At 45.1% G+C, this 18,211-nt stretch overlaps 1 protein-coding gene across 5 annotated transcripts in view; it reads left to right on the top strand.

The window, feature by feature from the left end:
* The window catches only part of PTCH1 (patched 1), a 71,533-nt gene that overhangs the window by 41,081 nt on the left and 12,241 nt on the right, over positions 1-18,211 (top strand). For all 5 annotated transcript variants that reach the window (XM_019423442.2, XM_019423441.2, XM_019423440.2 and 2 more), the window contains 7 exons: positions 3,986-4,104; positions 4,779-5,181; positions 5,840-6,149; positions 10,761-10,903; positions 12,963-13,146; positions 14,561-14,841; positions 16,584-16,721. In XM_019423442.2, the coding sequence (XP_019278987.1) occupies positions 3,986-4,104; positions 4,779-5,181; positions 5,840-6,149; positions 10,761-10,903; positions 12,963-13,146; positions 14,561-14,841; positions 16,584-16,721 (1,578 nt within the window). The remainder of the gene's footprint in view (positions 1-3,985; positions 4,105-4,778; positions 5,182-5,839; positions 6,150-10,760; positions 10,904-12,962; positions 13,147-14,560; positions 14,842-16,583; positions 16,722-18,211) is intronic.

Raw genomic sequence — 18,211 nt, 5'->3', positions numbered from 1 at the left:
CACAGGAAAATGAAAATATAAGTGCTCAGTAATGTGGAAGATGAGTGAACATTGCCACTAAATTATGGGTGCAACCAAAGTTCTAGAATGCCTTTTTGCATGGGCATCTGCGCCCCCGCATTTTGTCTCCCGTTCTTATTACATATAGAGCAGATTCTAGTATTGAAAAATTGTTGTACTCCTTGGACAGTGGGACCCTGTCTCCTACCTGTCTCCTTTTCTGCTTGCCTTTTTCTCACTGTTCTTTATTTCCGCTCTGCCTCACACTCCTTCTTTTCTTCTTGTGTGTGTCTCTCATTTTCTCCTCTCCTCTCTCAGTATACACTGATGATTCATCAGGACATACTCTCCTTTAATGATATCCTATGGTGTGGTGCTGAAAAGCTACATGAGTTTTCCTTACGTCTTTTAGAAAATCCAGTGCGCTAAATTCTCCCAAGGTAAGCACCTTACCAAGAAGAGAGGAGTACTGTGAGTTTTGCATTTCTATTCTGAGCCACTGGGGTACCACTTTAGAAAATTGAGGACTTCCAGGAGTCTTCATTTATTAAAGACTGGCTCTGCCATAGCACTGGCTCATGCTCTGTCAAAAAACTAACAAAAGCAAAGAAAAGGAAAGAAAGAAGAAGATAATGTAAAAAGAAAAGAGAGAGAATGTGTTTTGCAGTAGCCATCAGAAATTTACATTGGTTTCCTTTTAAATACACTGACATTCAAAATTGACCATTATGTAGCTTCTTCTCTTTCTTTTAGTGAATGATATTAAGTTGTGCCTCTGGGTATTCATTTGTGTTTATATTTTCAGGATACTACAGATTAAGCCTCAAAAGAGAGAGATCCACAGTTGTTCGGCCTAATAATAAGTCCATGTTAATTTAGGATTTTTCCCTATGGAAATTTTCCAACTGTCTAACTTTACACAAATAAATAGAAAAATTTTCCCCAAAGAAACCATCTTAGACTTCCTTGTCAATGTCCATCCATCTGTCCAAATACCACCTCTGTGCCAGAAAGCAGTGGCTTTGGTAACCAGTGCCCCGCACTGGGCTTTGCTGGTAACTGAGTGGTGTTTGTTCTTCAGTGAAAACTCCCAGAACAGAATGTCTTATTGTTCCAGACAGTATGAGGGTTTCAATGAGGACCCCCCTAGGCAGGGCCCAGTTGTCTTCATGTCGCAGCAGGGCCACCATGGGTGCGTTGCAGGGGGCAGGGTGGAACACAGAGGATGGGGACATTTCCCTTAAGCACCGGAATTAGAATTGATTGACAGTGCAGATCATCCCCATCATCTTTTCAGATTTTCTACAATTTCTTAAACTCCCCTTTGCTCCAGCAATGACACATGTCCCTTGCTGAGAGACCTTGCAGTTATTTATTTATTTATTTATTTATTTTTACTATTTTAGTGCACTTGAACAGGGCATTGAAACTGTGTCGTTTTCTTGTCAGAATATGTGCTCCCTATGTATGTAATATGCCACTTGACAGTAAGCATGGGCGAGATGCTACACTTTGGAGTTCTGGGGTTCTTCATTTCCCCCACAGACTCCTCCAGTGGATATGGCTGATACCAGATGTGTTCCACAGTCACTGTGGAAGCATCGGTGTCATTCGGCCCAGAGCACCTGGGCCACTTGCGTTCCTCATCCTCAGGAACTTCTGTCCAGAGTGAGGCCCAGAGTGTTCAATCTGCATTCCACCCCTGAATTCTGAACATGCCTATCATAGAAAGAAAAGCTGAAGGGATTCCACCTCTTGGACTGAATTTTCCTGAAAAATCTCCTTGAGAATCAAATCCGTTCTTCCCAGCACACCTGTGGTCAGATTGGTCAGGAGTCCTAACCCCACCTACATCCATCCCCTCAGGAGGTGACCAGGTGACAACAACTCCCAGGTCTCAGGCTGAGGGCTTTGACATCAAGCCTGTATTTAAATTCTGTTTACTCCATAACCTGAGGCAGGTGACCATCCTCTGCACCTCGGACTCTCTGTTAGGTAATAGTGTCAACAGCAGTAATAATGGCTGACCTGGTTGCTGTGAAGACCAGATGAATCATGTGTTAATTCCCTGGTCTCTCATTACTCCCCCTTTTACTCCTTTCTCTTTCCCTCCACAGAATTTTACGTGTCCCCCCTCAGACACTGCTTGTCAGTTTCCTCCACGTGGTACATCCTTCCTCCTTGCCCCCCAGAGTCCTATTTTTGTCTTCTACACCTCCCAAGTACCTGCCTTGACCACCCTCTGCCCGCCATCCCCACACGCACCCGCACCTGCACGTTCTTTCCTCCTCTGAGCTGCTCTGAAACCCTGTGCAAGCTTTTACTACTGTATATATCAGCCTGAATCATAATTTGTTTAAAGGTCTGGCTGTGTCGGTCCTTGGAGAGCACCAGGATTTTGTATTATTTCTCTTTTTGTCTTTAGTACCCAGCTCAGTACCTTGCCTTTTCTTTTTAAAGTATTTGCCTCTTGGATGAATCCTCCAGGCAAAATAGTGATTTGCTTATTAAAACAAGTCTGACCTTCCATACATTAGAGTGGTTAAGTCCACAGGTTTCATATGTTTTGAGTTGATGAGGAATCTCAAAGCAGACTAAGAAGAGAGAAGTTATGTAATTTTTAGCAGAAGACTTGATTATTTTTCAGTTTTGTAGACTTGACAGGGAATAAATTATTGAAGGTCCCTTTCCAGAACTTACACTTGCTCTCTCGCCTTGAGCATAAATTCACAATTACTATGAAAAGTTTTTTGCAAAGTTCTCTTCTAATTCTGTAAGGTATCAGTTATAATCAGTCAGGTTTTCTTTTCTCACCTGGAGATTTACCCAGTTGGAGAATGTTTTAGAACTAAGTAGTTCTTCAGAAAGCTTCCTAAGAATTTTTAATTTGCAAAAAATTTTCTGATGATTTCTTGGTTACTTAGCATTCCAGTTGCTTTTTTTCTTTATTGTGCCGCTTCTTTCCACGCTTTTCTGAAGGGGAGAGCCCTTTCAACTGTCCTCTGTTGACTTTCCCCTATTAACAGCCCAATTGTGTAATTTTTACTAGGTCAGCAGGAGATTTGCCAAAGCACTACAGAATCTAGCCCCATGTTTATTCTAGGTTATGGAGTGACTTTTGAATCTGTACTTATTTATTCTGCATACTATAATCACACGCAGGAATTTCTTTCTGCCTTACTCTCCTTGACCTTTTATGTTACTGTGCTCGCATACCCCACAGGCTGCTCCAGAGGCTATTTGGAATGTGCCTATTAAAAACCTCAGGGGATGTGTTTGAAATTTTATTTCATGTTTTAAAGGTGACATTTTGATATACCCAATCCACTTTACATATAAATATTCTAAGTATAAAATCAGAGTTGCATGAAACTCTTAGAAATGTTCTGAAAGGGGAATGTTTGTTTTAAATTAAAACATCTCAAGTATATTCTGTATTCTGCCTTTGTAAATTTGGTTTGGTTAGGTTGCTACCAAGACACTCATTTCATTCCTGTGTTTGTACATCATGGGTTCGTGAAATTCTAAGAGATAGAAAGGATCAGAACGATGGGGCCTGTTCTAGTCAGATGGTCTCTTAATGATGGAAGAGAAGCAAAAGGATGAGAAACTCCAACATCTATTTCAACTTTCTTTCATTTCCTTACTGAAGTGTTTAAAGATAATGTTTAATTTTTTAAAATTTTTTTAATGTTTGTTTATTTTTGGGAGAGAGAGAGCATGAGCGGGGGAGGGGCAGAGAGCAAGGGAGACACAGAATCCGAAGCAGGCTCCAGGCTCTGAGCTGTCAGCACAGAGCCCAATGTGGGGCTCGAACTCACAAACCGTGAGATCATGACCTCAGCCGAGGTCGAATGCTTAACTGACTGAGCCACACAGGTCGCCCAGAAAGATGTTGTTTAAAACATCTTTATTTTCAGAGCAGTCCTCTGGCATATTGGTGACCTCTGCTTTTTTTTTTTTCTTTTTTTTCCCCTGCTTCTAGGCGGCTGTAGTAGTGGTATTCAATTTTGCTATGGTTCTGCTAATTTTTCCTGCAATTCTCAGCATGGATTTGTATCGACGGGAAGACAGGAGATTGGATATTTTCTGCTGTTTTACAAGGTACAATTTCTGGCTGCTGTGACTTTTATTTGTTGGGTACAAAGTGGTAGGGTTTAGAGAGGTCTTTAGTCTGTGGACTTGGAAGAAAATGTAATCAACAGGGCTTGTACCAGCGTGATGGAGGCAGAGGAGATAATGGACGGAGGATGCTTTTTTAGGGATATCGAAAGACTGGGGCTCTCCCCGCCCCCTCCCCCCCCGCCCCTGCCAACAGAAGACGCAGTCACAGCCCCAGGGTTGTGATGTGCATGGCCATTATTTCTCCTGTGGATCAGTTTTGCTGATTATCAGGAGTGTGTCATATCTGTATGGATTCAGGCAGAACAAAGGTTTGAAAACCAACCATCCAGAAAAAATACAGCCCTTTGGGTGTTATGGGATTGGGGGGGGTGTTTTGGGGCAGTTTTTAGGAATTATGCTTTGAAGGGGTTCATCAGCGTGTAACTTGATTTTGTCAGCCAAATTCAGGTTCAGCCATCCATTTGGCTTCCTTTGACTTACTAGTGTCTATGTCCAGATGGTTAAATCAGGTGACATGTGTGAAGTTGAGCAGTACGATATTTTCCTCCTAAATCAGAGCTATGTAAAATGGATCTTGTCAGTCATTGGCAAAAATGAAAGCACTTTGTTTCCCTGTTTCAGTTATACCACTACAACATATTTTTCCCTCTCAGCCCCTGCGTCAGCAGAGTGATTCAGGTTGAACCTCAGGCCTACACGGAGACTCACGATAACACCCGCTACAGCCCCCCGCCCCCCTACAGCAGCCACAGCTTCACCCACGAAACCCAGATCACCATGCAGTCCACAGTACAGCTTCGCACAGAGTACGACCCCCACACGCATGTGTACTATACCACTGCTGAACCACGCTCTGAGATCTCCGTGCAGCCCGTCACCATGACCCAGGATACCCTCAGTTGCCAGAGCCCCGAGAGCACCAGCTCCACGAGGGATCTGCTTTCCCAGTTCTCAGACTCCAGCCTTCACTGCCTTGAGCCCCCCTGCACCAAGTGGACACTTTCATCTTTTGCCGAGAAACACTATGCTCCTTTTCTCTTGAAACCAAAAGCCAAGGTAATCTACCAAAACAGAAGATTCTTGTCTTCAAGAAATGGCAAAACAGTCTCCTTTGGAATTCATCAGGTTGCTTCTTTGGGTGTCGCTTCTTTCAGGCCTTCTAAAGAGTCCATCCATTTAGCATGTGAGGCCATTTTAATGAGCTCATCTTCTACAGCAGTGAATCTCTATGCAGCAAGTGCTTCTGTGAATTTAGTTCAACTTCTTACATTATAAACATTTCATTCCTCATGAGCTTATTTTTAAAATATGCTTACTATGATTACTTGTTTTTCCCTGCGGGAGAATGACCCCTACATGCTGCATCCAGGCCATTGTGGTGATAAAAGTGAGGTCTGGGGCGCCTGGGTGGCTTGGTCGGTTAAGCGTCTGACTTCAGCTCAGGTCATGATCTCACACTCCGTGAGTTCGAGCCCCGCGTCAGGCTCTGTGCTGACAGCTCAGAGCCTGGAGCCTGTTTCAGATTCTGTGTCTCCCTCTCTCTCTGCCCCTCCCCTGTTCATGCTCTGTCTCTCTCCATCTCAAAAATAAATAAACGTTAAAAAAAAAAAATTAAAAATTAAAAAGTGAGGTCTAAACCAAACAGCTTGCTTTTGTTGAGGGAGAGTCGATCCCATCCTCTGACTCTGATCTTGTGCCTTTTACTGTGTTACAGGTCGTGGTGATCTTCCTTTTCCTGGGCTTGCTGGGGGTCAGCCTTTATGGGACCACCCGAGTGCGCGATGGGCTGGACCTTACAGACATTGTGCCTCGGGAAACCAGAGAATATGACTTTATTGCTGCACAGTTCAAATACTTTTCTTTCTACAACATGTATATAGTCACCCAGAAAGCAGACTACCCAAATATCCAGCACTTACTCTACGACCTTCACAAGAGTTTCAGCAGCGTGAAGTATGTCATGTTGGAAGAAAATAAACAGCTTCCCAAAATGTGGCTGCACTACTTCAGAGACTGGCTTCAAGGTAAGGTACTGCTAGAGGGCGTTCGCCCTTTGTAAACTCACCCTTTGGCCCTTGGTGTGTTCAGCGTCCACAAGTTCCCTTTGTTCGCTTAATTAAAGTGTTAGATTATAATGTAACACTGACGTGTTTCATTGACTCCTAAGTGTTGCTTAAAATTCTTATATAGACTGCTTCTGGGGCAGCCTCCCAAATCTGGCTTTCACCTATTAAATGATGCAAACAGTTCACACGGGTGACTCAGGAACTTCCGTAAGAATTTATGGGTGCACATTAGAAAATGGGAAAGTATGTTATAAAATAGGGAGCTGGGTGCTTCTAGTGCTCTTTTTTGGATGGTGGTCAGTTGGATGACCAAGTGAAACCAGAATGATGGAATTTCTAGACTGACTTCTTGTCAGATTATGGCTTACTATACCAGCGGATTTTGCATCATTGGTGAATATAATGTAAAATTCCATATTTTGACCGTCTTTTGATTTGGCGTATGAAATAAACTTATCAGTGCTTAACCACATCTCACAGTACTTCATACTGTAATAATGAGTCAAATTCTGCTGTAAAATGCCTTTCTTACTTCTTACCTTGTTCTTAGAAACATTTCTAGGAAACGGTAGTCAGCTGAAGAAAAAAAAATGGCTTAAATATGCTCCTAACTGCTGACTGAATATGAATGTATTCAGTGATTCAAAGAACATCTGTTCATTTATTCCGTGTTGACACATGCAAAGTGAAGTGGGGAATCAAGATAATTATCCACACAATTCAAGCAAAAATGCTTTTACTGAAATACCCAAATAATTATGGCCCCCAACATTTTTTGGCTTAAGTTATCCAAATGACTGTCTTAATTTCCCACTTAATTAGGCTTGTTTAAACACAGATTTGAGTGCCTTTTTTGGTCTTAAGTCAATACACTTGTATGTAAAGATTAGGCAGCCAATTTCCCTGTGAGTTTGCATGGAATGGTAAACAACTTGAGTTTGATTGAAAATTCTTCAGTACAGTTTTTCTGGCCTTGACTTCTGTTCTTACAGTTTTGTTCATACGTATATACCAGATTTGACCTCGTTTTTTGAGGAAGGCAAAGAGAACCACATGATCTTAATACTATTTTTTAACATGCTCTGAGATTAACTCAAATTTGTTCCAAGTCTTATTTTTGACAGTAGTTTGGGAGGTAGTGTTTTTCAGATAATGGGTCAAAACAGGACCAGACAGTTGAGAGATTCCCTGCTTTTCATTTTTCCTCCGTTGGCCAAAGACATGCAAATAGCTTGCCACGAATGACAAAAGAGTGCACTGCCAGTATCTGAGCAAAGGAGGCTTGTTGTAGAATTGATTTCAGTGTCTTCAGCCATTCCTTTGGAAGCTCAATATGGCATGTTAGGCGGAGCTTGGGAAGAGGGCAGAGGGGTATTGTCTGCAGGCAGTGCTGAGGGCTAACCTTTTTATAGCGTATTGTAAATTATCCCTATGCTTTCATCCATTTAAAGACCTAAAGCAGTTGGACTTGATAATCACACTTTTTTAAAGGTGCCATTGAATCATGTTCTGATTGCTAACTGAACAGCACCCACCTAAACCAAGTGAGACCTGTTCATGCTCCCAAGTCAGGGTCCCAGCCAGCTCTAGAACTCTGCTTGTGACTCTTAGGAGGTCTCGCAGAGAGCACTGGACACAGAATGGCCAGATAATGGGACACTTGGGTTGCCTAGATACTTTTCAGGCCTGTCAAGTGGTTGATTGGGTCTTTGGACACTTCCTGCAAGGAATCAGCTCTCCTTGAATCATTCAGAACTTACTGTGCGATTGTTAAGTGTTGGGAACCTTGTTGGTTTTTAGTGGAATTATCACTAAAAACCATGTCGTGCTGTTAATCTTTATCGACATTCCAGTAGTTTGGGAGGAGTAGTTAACTCATACAAAATACATAATGGTAATACCACATGTTATCTTTAAATGCACATGCAAGGAAGGCTAAGTTGCAGGTAAAAACCACACTGTACATCATGTCCAAGTGGTGTTCGTTTATATTTCACACTGAATTATGCAGATAAAATTTAAATTAATGTTTTCTTTTTAGGGTTCCATATCAAGGAGAAATTGACAATTGGGATAATTAGCTCAAAACTCTCACTAGAAAATGAAATTTAGTATAAAATTTAAAATGAGACAGGTTCTAGCTGAAACTTTTACGTTTTGCTATAAGATGGCAGTGGAGGCAAAAGCCATGTGCCTCGTTTTGTGTATAGAATCATATGTTATACATGCATCTTAGGCCAACTCATTGTTACTCAAGCTTTTTAGTAATTAGTCAGAAAATAAAATAATCTGAGTATACAGACTTAACTTTTCTATGAGGTCAGTGACTAGTTCTCATTGGTGTTTGTACTCCCAAATAGAGTGAATGGCATGGGGAGGCCGGCAGCATGGATGATGAGTTGAGCTGAGTTGCCGACAGGGTTGACCTCCCCAAATCCAATCTCTCTTACTTTGGTTCACTGTAGGGTGTCCCCAGATCCTTAGTGCATAAGTATCTTAAACTTACACTCAGATTTTTGGAACACCCTGTTTGCCACTAGACATCATCGGTGCCCACGATAACTCTGCTGATCTTATTCCTGCCTTTAGCAAATAACTTCCTGAGCACCTTACTGTGTTCAGGGCAATTTAGAGCATCCACGGTTGAAGCCAACACTGGAACTCTGGATCCTGCTGCCTGGATCCAGAGCTTAGCTCCAGCCCTGGCCTGCTAGGTAGCCTTCATCAAGTTGCTTTCCAAGCCTCAGATGAGGAAACTGAGTGGAACCATAATGCTAACAGGGCTGTCTCATGAGGTGGTTGTAAGAATTACATGAGCAGTGATCAGTGTAAAATGCGAGACAGCTCAGTGCTCACTGAGCACGAGTGGCTCCCTAGGATTAAAGGATCAAGAGGGAAAGGGTTAAAGTACCACACAGGCCATGAAGTGATGAAATTTCTATTAAGGCAAGGAAAACAGACCAGGTCTCTTTTCTGGGGAGAGGAGGGGTTGATTTTCCTCTCCTGTTTATTTTTTTTCAAAAACAAAAAAAGGCTTTAGGTAATAAAATAACATCTGTTCCATACGGCTTGTTGTGTGCATGCCTCACTATGAAAAACAGTCTGTGTGAGAGTTGGGAGCGCGGCTGCTCCGGTGGTCCCCCCCGCCCACCGCTCCTCCACACTGGGCCTTCTTTCACCACCGAGCCCACGGGCCTCATCCCCACATTGTTCATGTAAAAACAATGCCCACAGCAATGTCAGCAGGAAGGTTTAAAGAGAGAGACAAGGAGACAGGGTCCTGTGCCGCCCTCTCACCCTACTTCATACCCCAAGAGCTTAATTATTTTGAGCACTAAGGGAGCCAGTATTTTGGGGGGTGGTGTCTTTGAAGTCACTCGAGGCATGTCGTGAAATGAAAGGAACCCTTCTCCCTTCTTACTGGCTATGTCTAACCCGTGCATACGCAGCTTGTTCAAAAGATGTGGTTTCCTGAGCTGCCGGGGCTGGGGAGTTCTAGTTGGGAGGGGATTTGGGGAAAGCAGGGCAGTGGGAAGGGGGTGGGGTGTCAGGAGGGTGTGGTGGGGGGAGAGTGTGTGCACACGGGATCACTCAGCCCCTAAGGCGGGGTCACCAGGGCCCTGTTTTCTCTTCCAGCGCGCTTATCTCTTTACAGCTGTAGCCAAACCATCAGGTCTGTAATGATGGTTTTGATTACAGAGGCCAAGCACAGCTGTGTGTGGTGGGCTGGTGGGCTCGCCCATCCCCCACCCCCAGAAAGCCCTTTCCTTCCCCTCCCTGTGCTTGCGGTTTGTCATCTGTTCTCACAGAGCCCCCTTGTATTGGCCTGTGGCTTCCTGTTCTCAATCTGATCCAAATTTACCCCGTGAGGCATTTCCCTGCGCACACAGGCGCACCCGAGATCCCTCCCCTCCCCCTCCCCCACACCCCCCTTCTGAGGAAGGGTGGCAAAGAGGAACAGTCGAGAGTGAATAGGTGTTGGCTGTGATCTTTACACAACCTGGCAGCCGATCCCACAGCTTGTATTAGCTCCACAAGCCGAACAGATGGAACAAATTGACAGAATCGTGTTCACTCACCCTGAGCTCGAGAAGCAGCTGAGTTGCTGTTTGAAGTTGTGAGTTTGAATGCGTTTTTCCTTCTCTGAATGTACTGAAGAACCCACGGCTTCAGCACCTGACCGTGGCATGAAGTGGCCAATGAGCCCATGCGTCGTCCTCACCCAGCCAGCCGGCTCTCCCAAGCTCTCTCTCTCTCGCTTTCTTTCCAAATAGCCATGGGGGAGAAGCAGGGGTTTCTTTTTTTATGTAAAGGTAAAACACGTATATTTGATTCCCAGAAATGACTATTCCCCTCTTCCGCCTTTGAAGCAGGGATTGTTAGCAACCTGAAGTTCACTCATGACAAGTCTAATAGTGTCACTTGAACTTGATATAGGAAAACAAGTAGAACAGAGAGTCTTTGAGGTTGACGTCAAGTACTTCCTTGTCCTGCTCAGCGTCCTCAGCCCATCCCGTGGATCGTTTTGGTTAAGAAGTGTAATGTGTTATACACGTTTGCCTTTTCTAGGACTTCAGGATGCATTTGACAGTGACTGGGAAACTGGGAAAATCATGCCAAACAATTACAAAAATGGATCCGATGATGGAGTCCTTGCCTACAAACTCCTGGTGCAAACCGGCAGCCGTGATAAACCCATCGACATCAGTCAGGTACTCTCATGGCCTGACACCCTGGGGGTTTCAGAGGGCATCGTTGAGCAGAGCTTTGGGGAAGCTGCTATACTGAAGACTGTTCGACAGCCTACCATCCCAGCCTGCGCTGTCTGGAGACCTGAGGCATCAGGGGCTGAGAGAATACTGAATTGGCTCTGATTCACTTCATCCCATCAGCTAACTGTGTGACCGCAGGCAGAGTGCCTCGCTCTGCTCCTCTGTCAAGTGGGGACAAGTGTGTTACCCTCCCTCGGGGGCAGTTGTTCTAACCAAGGACCCTCAAGGCAGTGCAGGCTCTTTTGGATCCTAGAAAAGCTGTGTTGTACTGTTCTCTTTTGAAAATAGTACTTGTTACCATGTTGGTCTTGATTATATTCCGACTTGGAGGGCTGGTAGCAGTCATTTGAATGAGCAGAATTTGGGGCGGATGTGTAAGTTAGGAGACCAGAGAGGTTACTAGAGGGGGGATTGGTTGCATTCGACTCCTGGGGTCACCCTGGCCCAGCAGGTAGAGGAGGAGGCTAGGCATGTGGCTCTGTGGTGAGGCAAACAGAAATGACGGCTGTTGGACCCTGAGCGCACCCACTGCTCTGATCACCCCGCTAGCTAATAGGAGCTGTTTCAATTTGGCGATCGTATTCTGCAACTACATCTGCATCTTCGGCGATGCCTGCATCCCGGCATATCCCTTTTGATTCCTCGGGCGTGTTGGGAGTGTGTTCGGACCCTTCAGATTTCACATGAGTCCAGCATTACTACCGGCTCTCCCCGGATCCCATTCCCTCTGCTCCTTGCAGCTTACTTGCTTCCCTCAGGCAGAAAACCGTCATGCTAATGATCTTCCCAGCAGCTCTGTTTATTGTCTCCCCTTTTTTGCTGGCATTAAAGGTGACAGATTTACAAAGTACATTGTTCAGAGTTATTATGGAGTGTGAACTTGGTGCTTTATGGCCGCATGCAGCAGGCTGTCAGGTTTGACAAGGATGTGGGCAGAGGAGCCTGTCGGAGAGATAGCAGGGGGATGCCCAGGGGCTGGGCCAGGCTTTAGGGACCAGGGACAGGGAGGAGCAAACTTGATTGGGCCAGGCCCCCGGATATCACTTCCTCTGCCTGGGAGGGAGAAAAGCGTGCTGCGTGCACGGAGGCCATGAGCTGTGCTATGTAATTCCAGAGACGGCTTGAAGACATGCAGTTGTTACATATCCCGGGGATTAATTGAATCCAGACCCCTGAAATTTCGTTTTCTTGCTCTACTCTTTCTTCCTTCACTCTTTCTCTATTAACTGCTGTCACTGGTGTTTTTCATTTTGTTAAGAAGGCCCAAAGCATTGGAATCAGGCCTGCACCTAAAGTAAACAGGAACAATATATTTGTGTGTTTGTGTATGTGTGTCTCTCTCACAGTGTTTTCACCTAAGCAAAGCCCACAGGACCTAGTATTTGCCATGCCCGGGATGGGGCATGCTAAGCGTGACCACATCCCTCAGAAATCAGGTTACCCAGAAAGAGTGGAGCCATGCACAACCCCTTCCACTCTCTGGCGATGGGCATTTTGTGAATACACAGGTCATAGGAGGCTAGTGTTAGCAAAATTTATACAGATGTTGTTTTATTTTTATAGCTCTCCTCCATTTACTGGGTGGCATTTCCTTCAGTGTTAACAGCAGAGGTTAACTGCACACAGACGTGTATGGGGATTCTTGCCAGGTTTTTTTTCCCCCTTCCCCTCCTATAAATATGTTTCTCCAGATTGTTCATTCTCTGCCTTGGCTGCAGACAGTCTTTTAGCATTCAGATTTAATTGGTTCAGTCAATTCCTGGACCATCTGCAGGACTGTGTGTGTGTTATAAACACACCGATTACTGCACCCTCTGATAAGTGCGTTTTGAAAGAAAGCAAAGGTGCTCTGATGGGATTTTGTACATGTTCAAAGAAGGGGCATTCTAGTCATTATTGCAAATGCTGGGGCAGGGTTCTGCTCCCCCCACCCCTCCAGGGAGGAGTATGTTTACCTCCAGCCCCATTCTGAAGGACCCCTGTTCTTCCCATTTCGCAGTTGACCAAACGGCGCCTGGTGGATGCAGACGGCATCATCAACCCCAGTGCTTTCTACATCTATCTGACCGCCTGGGTCAGCAATGACCCCGTGGCTTATGCCGCCTCCCAGGCCAACATCCGGCCTCACCGTCCTGAGTGGGTGCACGACAAAGCTGACTACATGCCGGAAACCAGGCTCAGAAGTAAGTAGCCCTCCAGTGGGGCCCGCCGGCAAAGGGCCTTACCCTGCTCTCCCAAGCTCTGTCATGGCCCTCATCTGCTGACGCTACCCAGGGTTCAAAAGTGTAAACAGAACAATATATTTCTTTGAGTTTAAAACTCTGGGAGACACAGGAGGATGTGTAATGGGATACAACCCGTGCTCTGTCACGTTGGGACGTGAGAGCCCCTAACCTCCGTTTGTAGCTTGCATTCTAGGATGTCCACCAGGCAGCTCTCTTTAATGCCAGCTGTTCCATGTGAAAGCTGGGGACGCCTCCAGGTTGAGTGGTATTTTACTATTGCAGAGTTTTATCGCTGGGGATTATATGTTTATCTTTACTTTGTCAACTCTGGCGTTGAAGGGATTTTTGGCAAGTTGGGTCATTCCTATAAGCCACCAAGCACCTGTATTCTGTCAAATCTGTTGAAACTGGAGCAGAATAGTTCTGTACACAGCAGCGTCCTCTTCCTTTCCTCTCTCAGCCCCAACCTGGAGAGGTGGTCCCATACAGATTTAATTTGCATTTATGTTTAGAGGCGTTAGTAGCTTATACCTTGGATATGAGGCCGAGGGAGGATGTGACAAAGAAGACCGGTCCCTTTGCAGACATGGCTGGAGAGGAAGCGGGTTGTGCTTCTCTGTATCTAAACCCCAGAGCCTTGTGGCAAGCAGCCAAGGCTTGTGTTAATGAAAATTTATAGTTGAGATTATAATAGGGCAAATCATGTTTAGCAAGTCAACTGAATGACCCCAAAGGGTCTGGAACACACAACGGCAGTAACTAAATGCTTGTTGTGTGAGGATTTCTTCCCCTGCTGCTGAAGACTTAGCATTGCATTAAAAAAGAAGCATGGAAGGTTTAAGTGTGTTAGATCACTAAAAGGATAAGAAAGTTAAGCGTTTTTCTCAGTAAAGCATGACTTTTGAGTTATTTTGTTCTCATAAGTGATTGAGTAAAACAGTTTGAACTTCGTATTTTCTCTTGTGTCAGTTGAACAAAAAAAATGCTCCCACCATTGAATTCTTACAAAAGTGACTGCTTCTAGAAGATTAAAATCAAAGGTTAAATAAATACACAGATCCTGGGCTCCTCCTCTCCCTAAGCAAATTAAAAAAAAAAAAAAAAAATCAAATGTTGATTATTGAAACCTTTTTGAACCAAAGATTAAAACTGTAAAGGCCCGAAGACTGCCCTCGGTAGCTCGTTAGGGGAGAAGTGCAGTGAGGAACTCTGTTGCACAGTTCCCTGTCTATCCGTTGCCGTGGCGGAGAATGCGGGATACAGATCTGGGGATGGCCGCCAGCAGGGTTTGCCACATCTCTTCCATGCCTGGGGCATGCCTGTTGACCAGAGCCTTCAGCCACAGCCCCTTCCCCCTGTCTTGTCTGTCCAGTCCCAGCAGCGGAGCCCATTGAATACGCTCAGTTCCCTTTCTACCTCAACGGCTTGCGGGACACCTCAGACTTCGTGGAAGCAATCGAAAAGGTCAGAACCATCTGCAACAACTACACGAGCCTGGGGCTCTCCAGCTACCCCAACGGCTACCCCTTCCTCTTCTGGGAGCAGTACATCGGCCTCCGCCACTGGCTCCTGCTATCCATCAGCGTGGTGCTGGCCTGCACGTTCCTCGTGTGCGCCGTCTTCCTCCTGAACCCCTGGACGGCCGGGATCATTGTGAGTTCATTCGGAGGGTTTTTGGGGAAGTCGGATTCCTTTCAGCCTAGCTCTTGCTGCAGCCGGGAAGTTGTGTTTATGTCTGGGCCTCTGGAGGAGGGTATAGATTGCATCATTCTTACTATATTTATTCTGCTGGAGGTGGTGAGGTTCGTGGTTAGGTAGTAGAGCCTTTAATGGCCTTCATCTTGTGTCCCTTCTCCTAAGACTTTAAACTTTCCATGTAAAGATAGGGGAGTTTTTAAACACATGTTCTGTAGCAGCTCCTAGCATTTATTAAACACAAACACTCTGAGCATTTATTAAATACAAATGTAATTAATTTTTTTTAATTTTTTTTTTTTTTTTTTTTTTTTTTTACTTAAAGGGCCTTTTTGTGACTACATCCCAGACCTAACATAGAGAAGATTCTTCTAAAACAGGGGAGGGGGAGTAATTAGAGAAATTAGGACCAGGGGTACAGAGGTAAAATGGGTTTTGAGATGGTTTTGTGGGTGGTATGTGTTTCAAACATTGAAGGATAATGATGAACTAGTATTGCTGACCAATTTTTTGGCATCCTTCTTCCAAGTATAATACTCTCAGATCTGAAGTAAGTTTCATAGAGAGTCTAATAAAATCATGGCAGTGTTTAAATTCCATGAACTGTGGTATACACTTCAAAATGCCAAAATTATAAAAACAGAGACCAGGGCTGGTTTCTGTACCATAAGTCTGTGCAGCAGGTATGTTAAAAGGTAAATGTTTAGTCTGCAGGGGTTTTCATGGTACTTAAGCAATTGATGTTGTCCATCTTTCATTAGCTTACTAAAAGAAAGCAAAGGAAACTTTTATCGTACTTGCTCCCCACCCCCGCCACCACTGCCCACTGCCCCACCCCCAACAAGGAAAGACCATTCACTCCTTGTCTTCCGCCCGGGGAAAGTTTACCATTTTATTTGGATTTTCTCCCCTTTGACTCAAGAAACTCCAGTGTCTACCTCACAGATTTTCTTTCCATCTCTGTGCAAATTTTTACAAGGCAGATGGAAGGCAAATAAAAGCTTTTCCTTGGATTTAACTGTCTGCCGTGTCCACCCGCCTCTCTCCTCATTTCTTCAAAGTGAAGGCGCCTGTAACCTGACCCATGTCAGCTGACCAGAAGGTCCTCTTTTTCCCTAGCCATCCTCTCTTAACCCATGGGCTCTCCAAACAAAAGCAAGGCTGCCTTTGCGTAAAAGAACTTTTATTCACCCGTCCTGTCTGCTTTCTTTAGGATGCAGGGTACAGAAACCCAAAACACTAACGTTTCAACTCTGTTGTAAGTTTGGAAGGACACTTTCTGATGATTAAGATCAAAACAGAAGGAAATACCTTGTTTTAAACTGTATTAGATTTGTAGCTAGTGACGAGTCCATGTTTGTGTAATTCTTATATGCCTAAAATGGAATAATTGTCATTTTTTTTTTCGCTTTCTAGAGCAGGTGTGTTGGAAAAACAATTCATGGTAGAATACTAAGCGTTGCCTCTATGTACTCCTTGTACAGGCTGATGTCCCAAAACTGTCCCAAAATCTCCCTTGTCAGCAGGGGCACGGTGAAGTAAAGGCAGGTGTCCAAGTTAAAGCAAGTCAGCGCCTGCCTTCTGTCTGGGTCCCGGGTGTTTGTCCATGCCCCACCTGCAGCGAGCCCCTCCCTCCTTTGTCTTCAGCACCTCCAGTGTGTGTGTGTGCCCATCCACTCATGCTGTGCATCTTCCTGAAGGTGACGGTCCTGGCTTTGATGACGGTCGAGCTCTTTGGAATGATGGGCCTCATTGGAATCAAGCTGAGTGCTGTGCCTGTGGTCATCCTGATCGCTTCCGTGGGCATCGGAGTGGAGTTCACCGTTCACGTTGCTCTGGTATGGTGGACCTCTTCACTGAGAACTTTATGAAGAGGCAGCGTGTTTCCTCTTGCTCTCGTAGTCTCCCAAGTTGGAAACCTTTCCATTTTCTCCAGTGTCAAGGAACACACATAATGACATGTCCTAGTGAAGAGGCTTCAGAGCACAGGCAGTCCTGTGCTGGGACAGGCTGAAATCTAGGCGGTGTCCTTCCCCACTGGGAAGGGGGGAGGCCCACTAAGGAGAAGGGCACGGAAGGTGAAAGAATACTGGGCAGGGTCAGCGTGGGCCAGGAAGGATTCTGCTTATTTGGTGCCCTTAGTGTCAGGTCCATAAGTTGTCACCTTGGTTCCTAAGTTCCATGCTGTGAGAGAGAGAGAGAGAGAGAGAGTGTGTGTGTGTGTGTGTGTGTGCGCGCGCGTGCGCGCACGCACGCACACACACACGAATATGCATGGGTAAAGTGAGACCACACTCATAGGCCTGGCAGGGATGGCGTGACTGAGGGTGAGGCAGGTCAGCAGCCAAGGAGATACCCTGGGGCCGATAAGGCAGAGGAACTCCTTCTCCCCGTTAAGCCCACCCAGTTCCTTCCACCTCCTGGCCTCCAAATTCATGAAAGCAGAAAGTAAGAGAACTGGGGTTGTTCTCAATGGCATTTCTCCCCACTCTCTCATTCTGTGCCTAGTCCCGTGAATGGTTTGTTGGAGGAAGTTAAACGTCAGGGTCTTTAATCCAAGAGGCAAACCAATTGTGTATATTTCTCAGAAAATGATTCAAAAGCCTCCTAGCAGTGTGTGAGTCCTGTGCACACTCGCACTTATTACACCCTCATCCTTGGGGTTATTGATAGGTGCTCGATAAATAGTTGCTGACTGAGTAAATACTCATGTTTGGAATGCCCTACCTAGGAAACCTAGCACTGAGCTTGGGTCAAAGTCCTTTTGGCCTTGCTTTCTCAGTCACTAGCATTGATTTTCTTTGGGCTCAACATGTGGCATATGCATGCGTATGTGTGTGCGCATCTGCACATATGCTGTGTCTTGTACCTTCTTAGTTTCTCCACAGGAGTCTTTCAGGGCCATTTTTATGCACTTTGGAGACTGTAAACTTTTGTGTTTCAAAAAAAATGTTTTGTTGAGGTTGTTCTGTTTTTCCTCAGTGTATAAGGAACAGCTGATAATACAGAAGCAATATTCTCTAAATTTGGAACGTACCCAAATTTTTTTCCTCCATTGATCTGAGAGGAGGGAGAGGGTATTTTTTTTTTATGTAATGTTTATTTATTTATTTATTTTTGAGAGAGAGAGAGACAGTGATAGAGAATGAACAGGGAAGGGGCAGAGAGAGGAAGACACAGAATCGGAAGCAGGCTCCAGGCTCTGATCTGTCAGCACAGAGCCTGACACAGGGCTCGAACCCACAAACCATGAGATCATGACCTGAGCTGAAGTCCGATGCTTAACAGACTGAGCCATCCAGGCACCCCTGAGAGGGGATTTTTTTTT

The sequence above is a fragment of the Panthera pardus genome, unplaced genomic scaffold, assembly GCF_024362965.1.
Source record: "Panthera pardus isolate Hobbes unplaced genomic scaffold, ASM2436296v1 HiC_scaffold_20, whole genome shotgun sequence".
Lineage (NCBI taxonomy): Eukaryota > Metazoa > Chordata > Mammalia > Carnivora > Felidae > Panthera > Panthera pardus.
The sequence above is the reverse complement of the archived record's forward strand: the minus strand, read 5'-3'. Positions and strand labels throughout refer to the sequence as shown.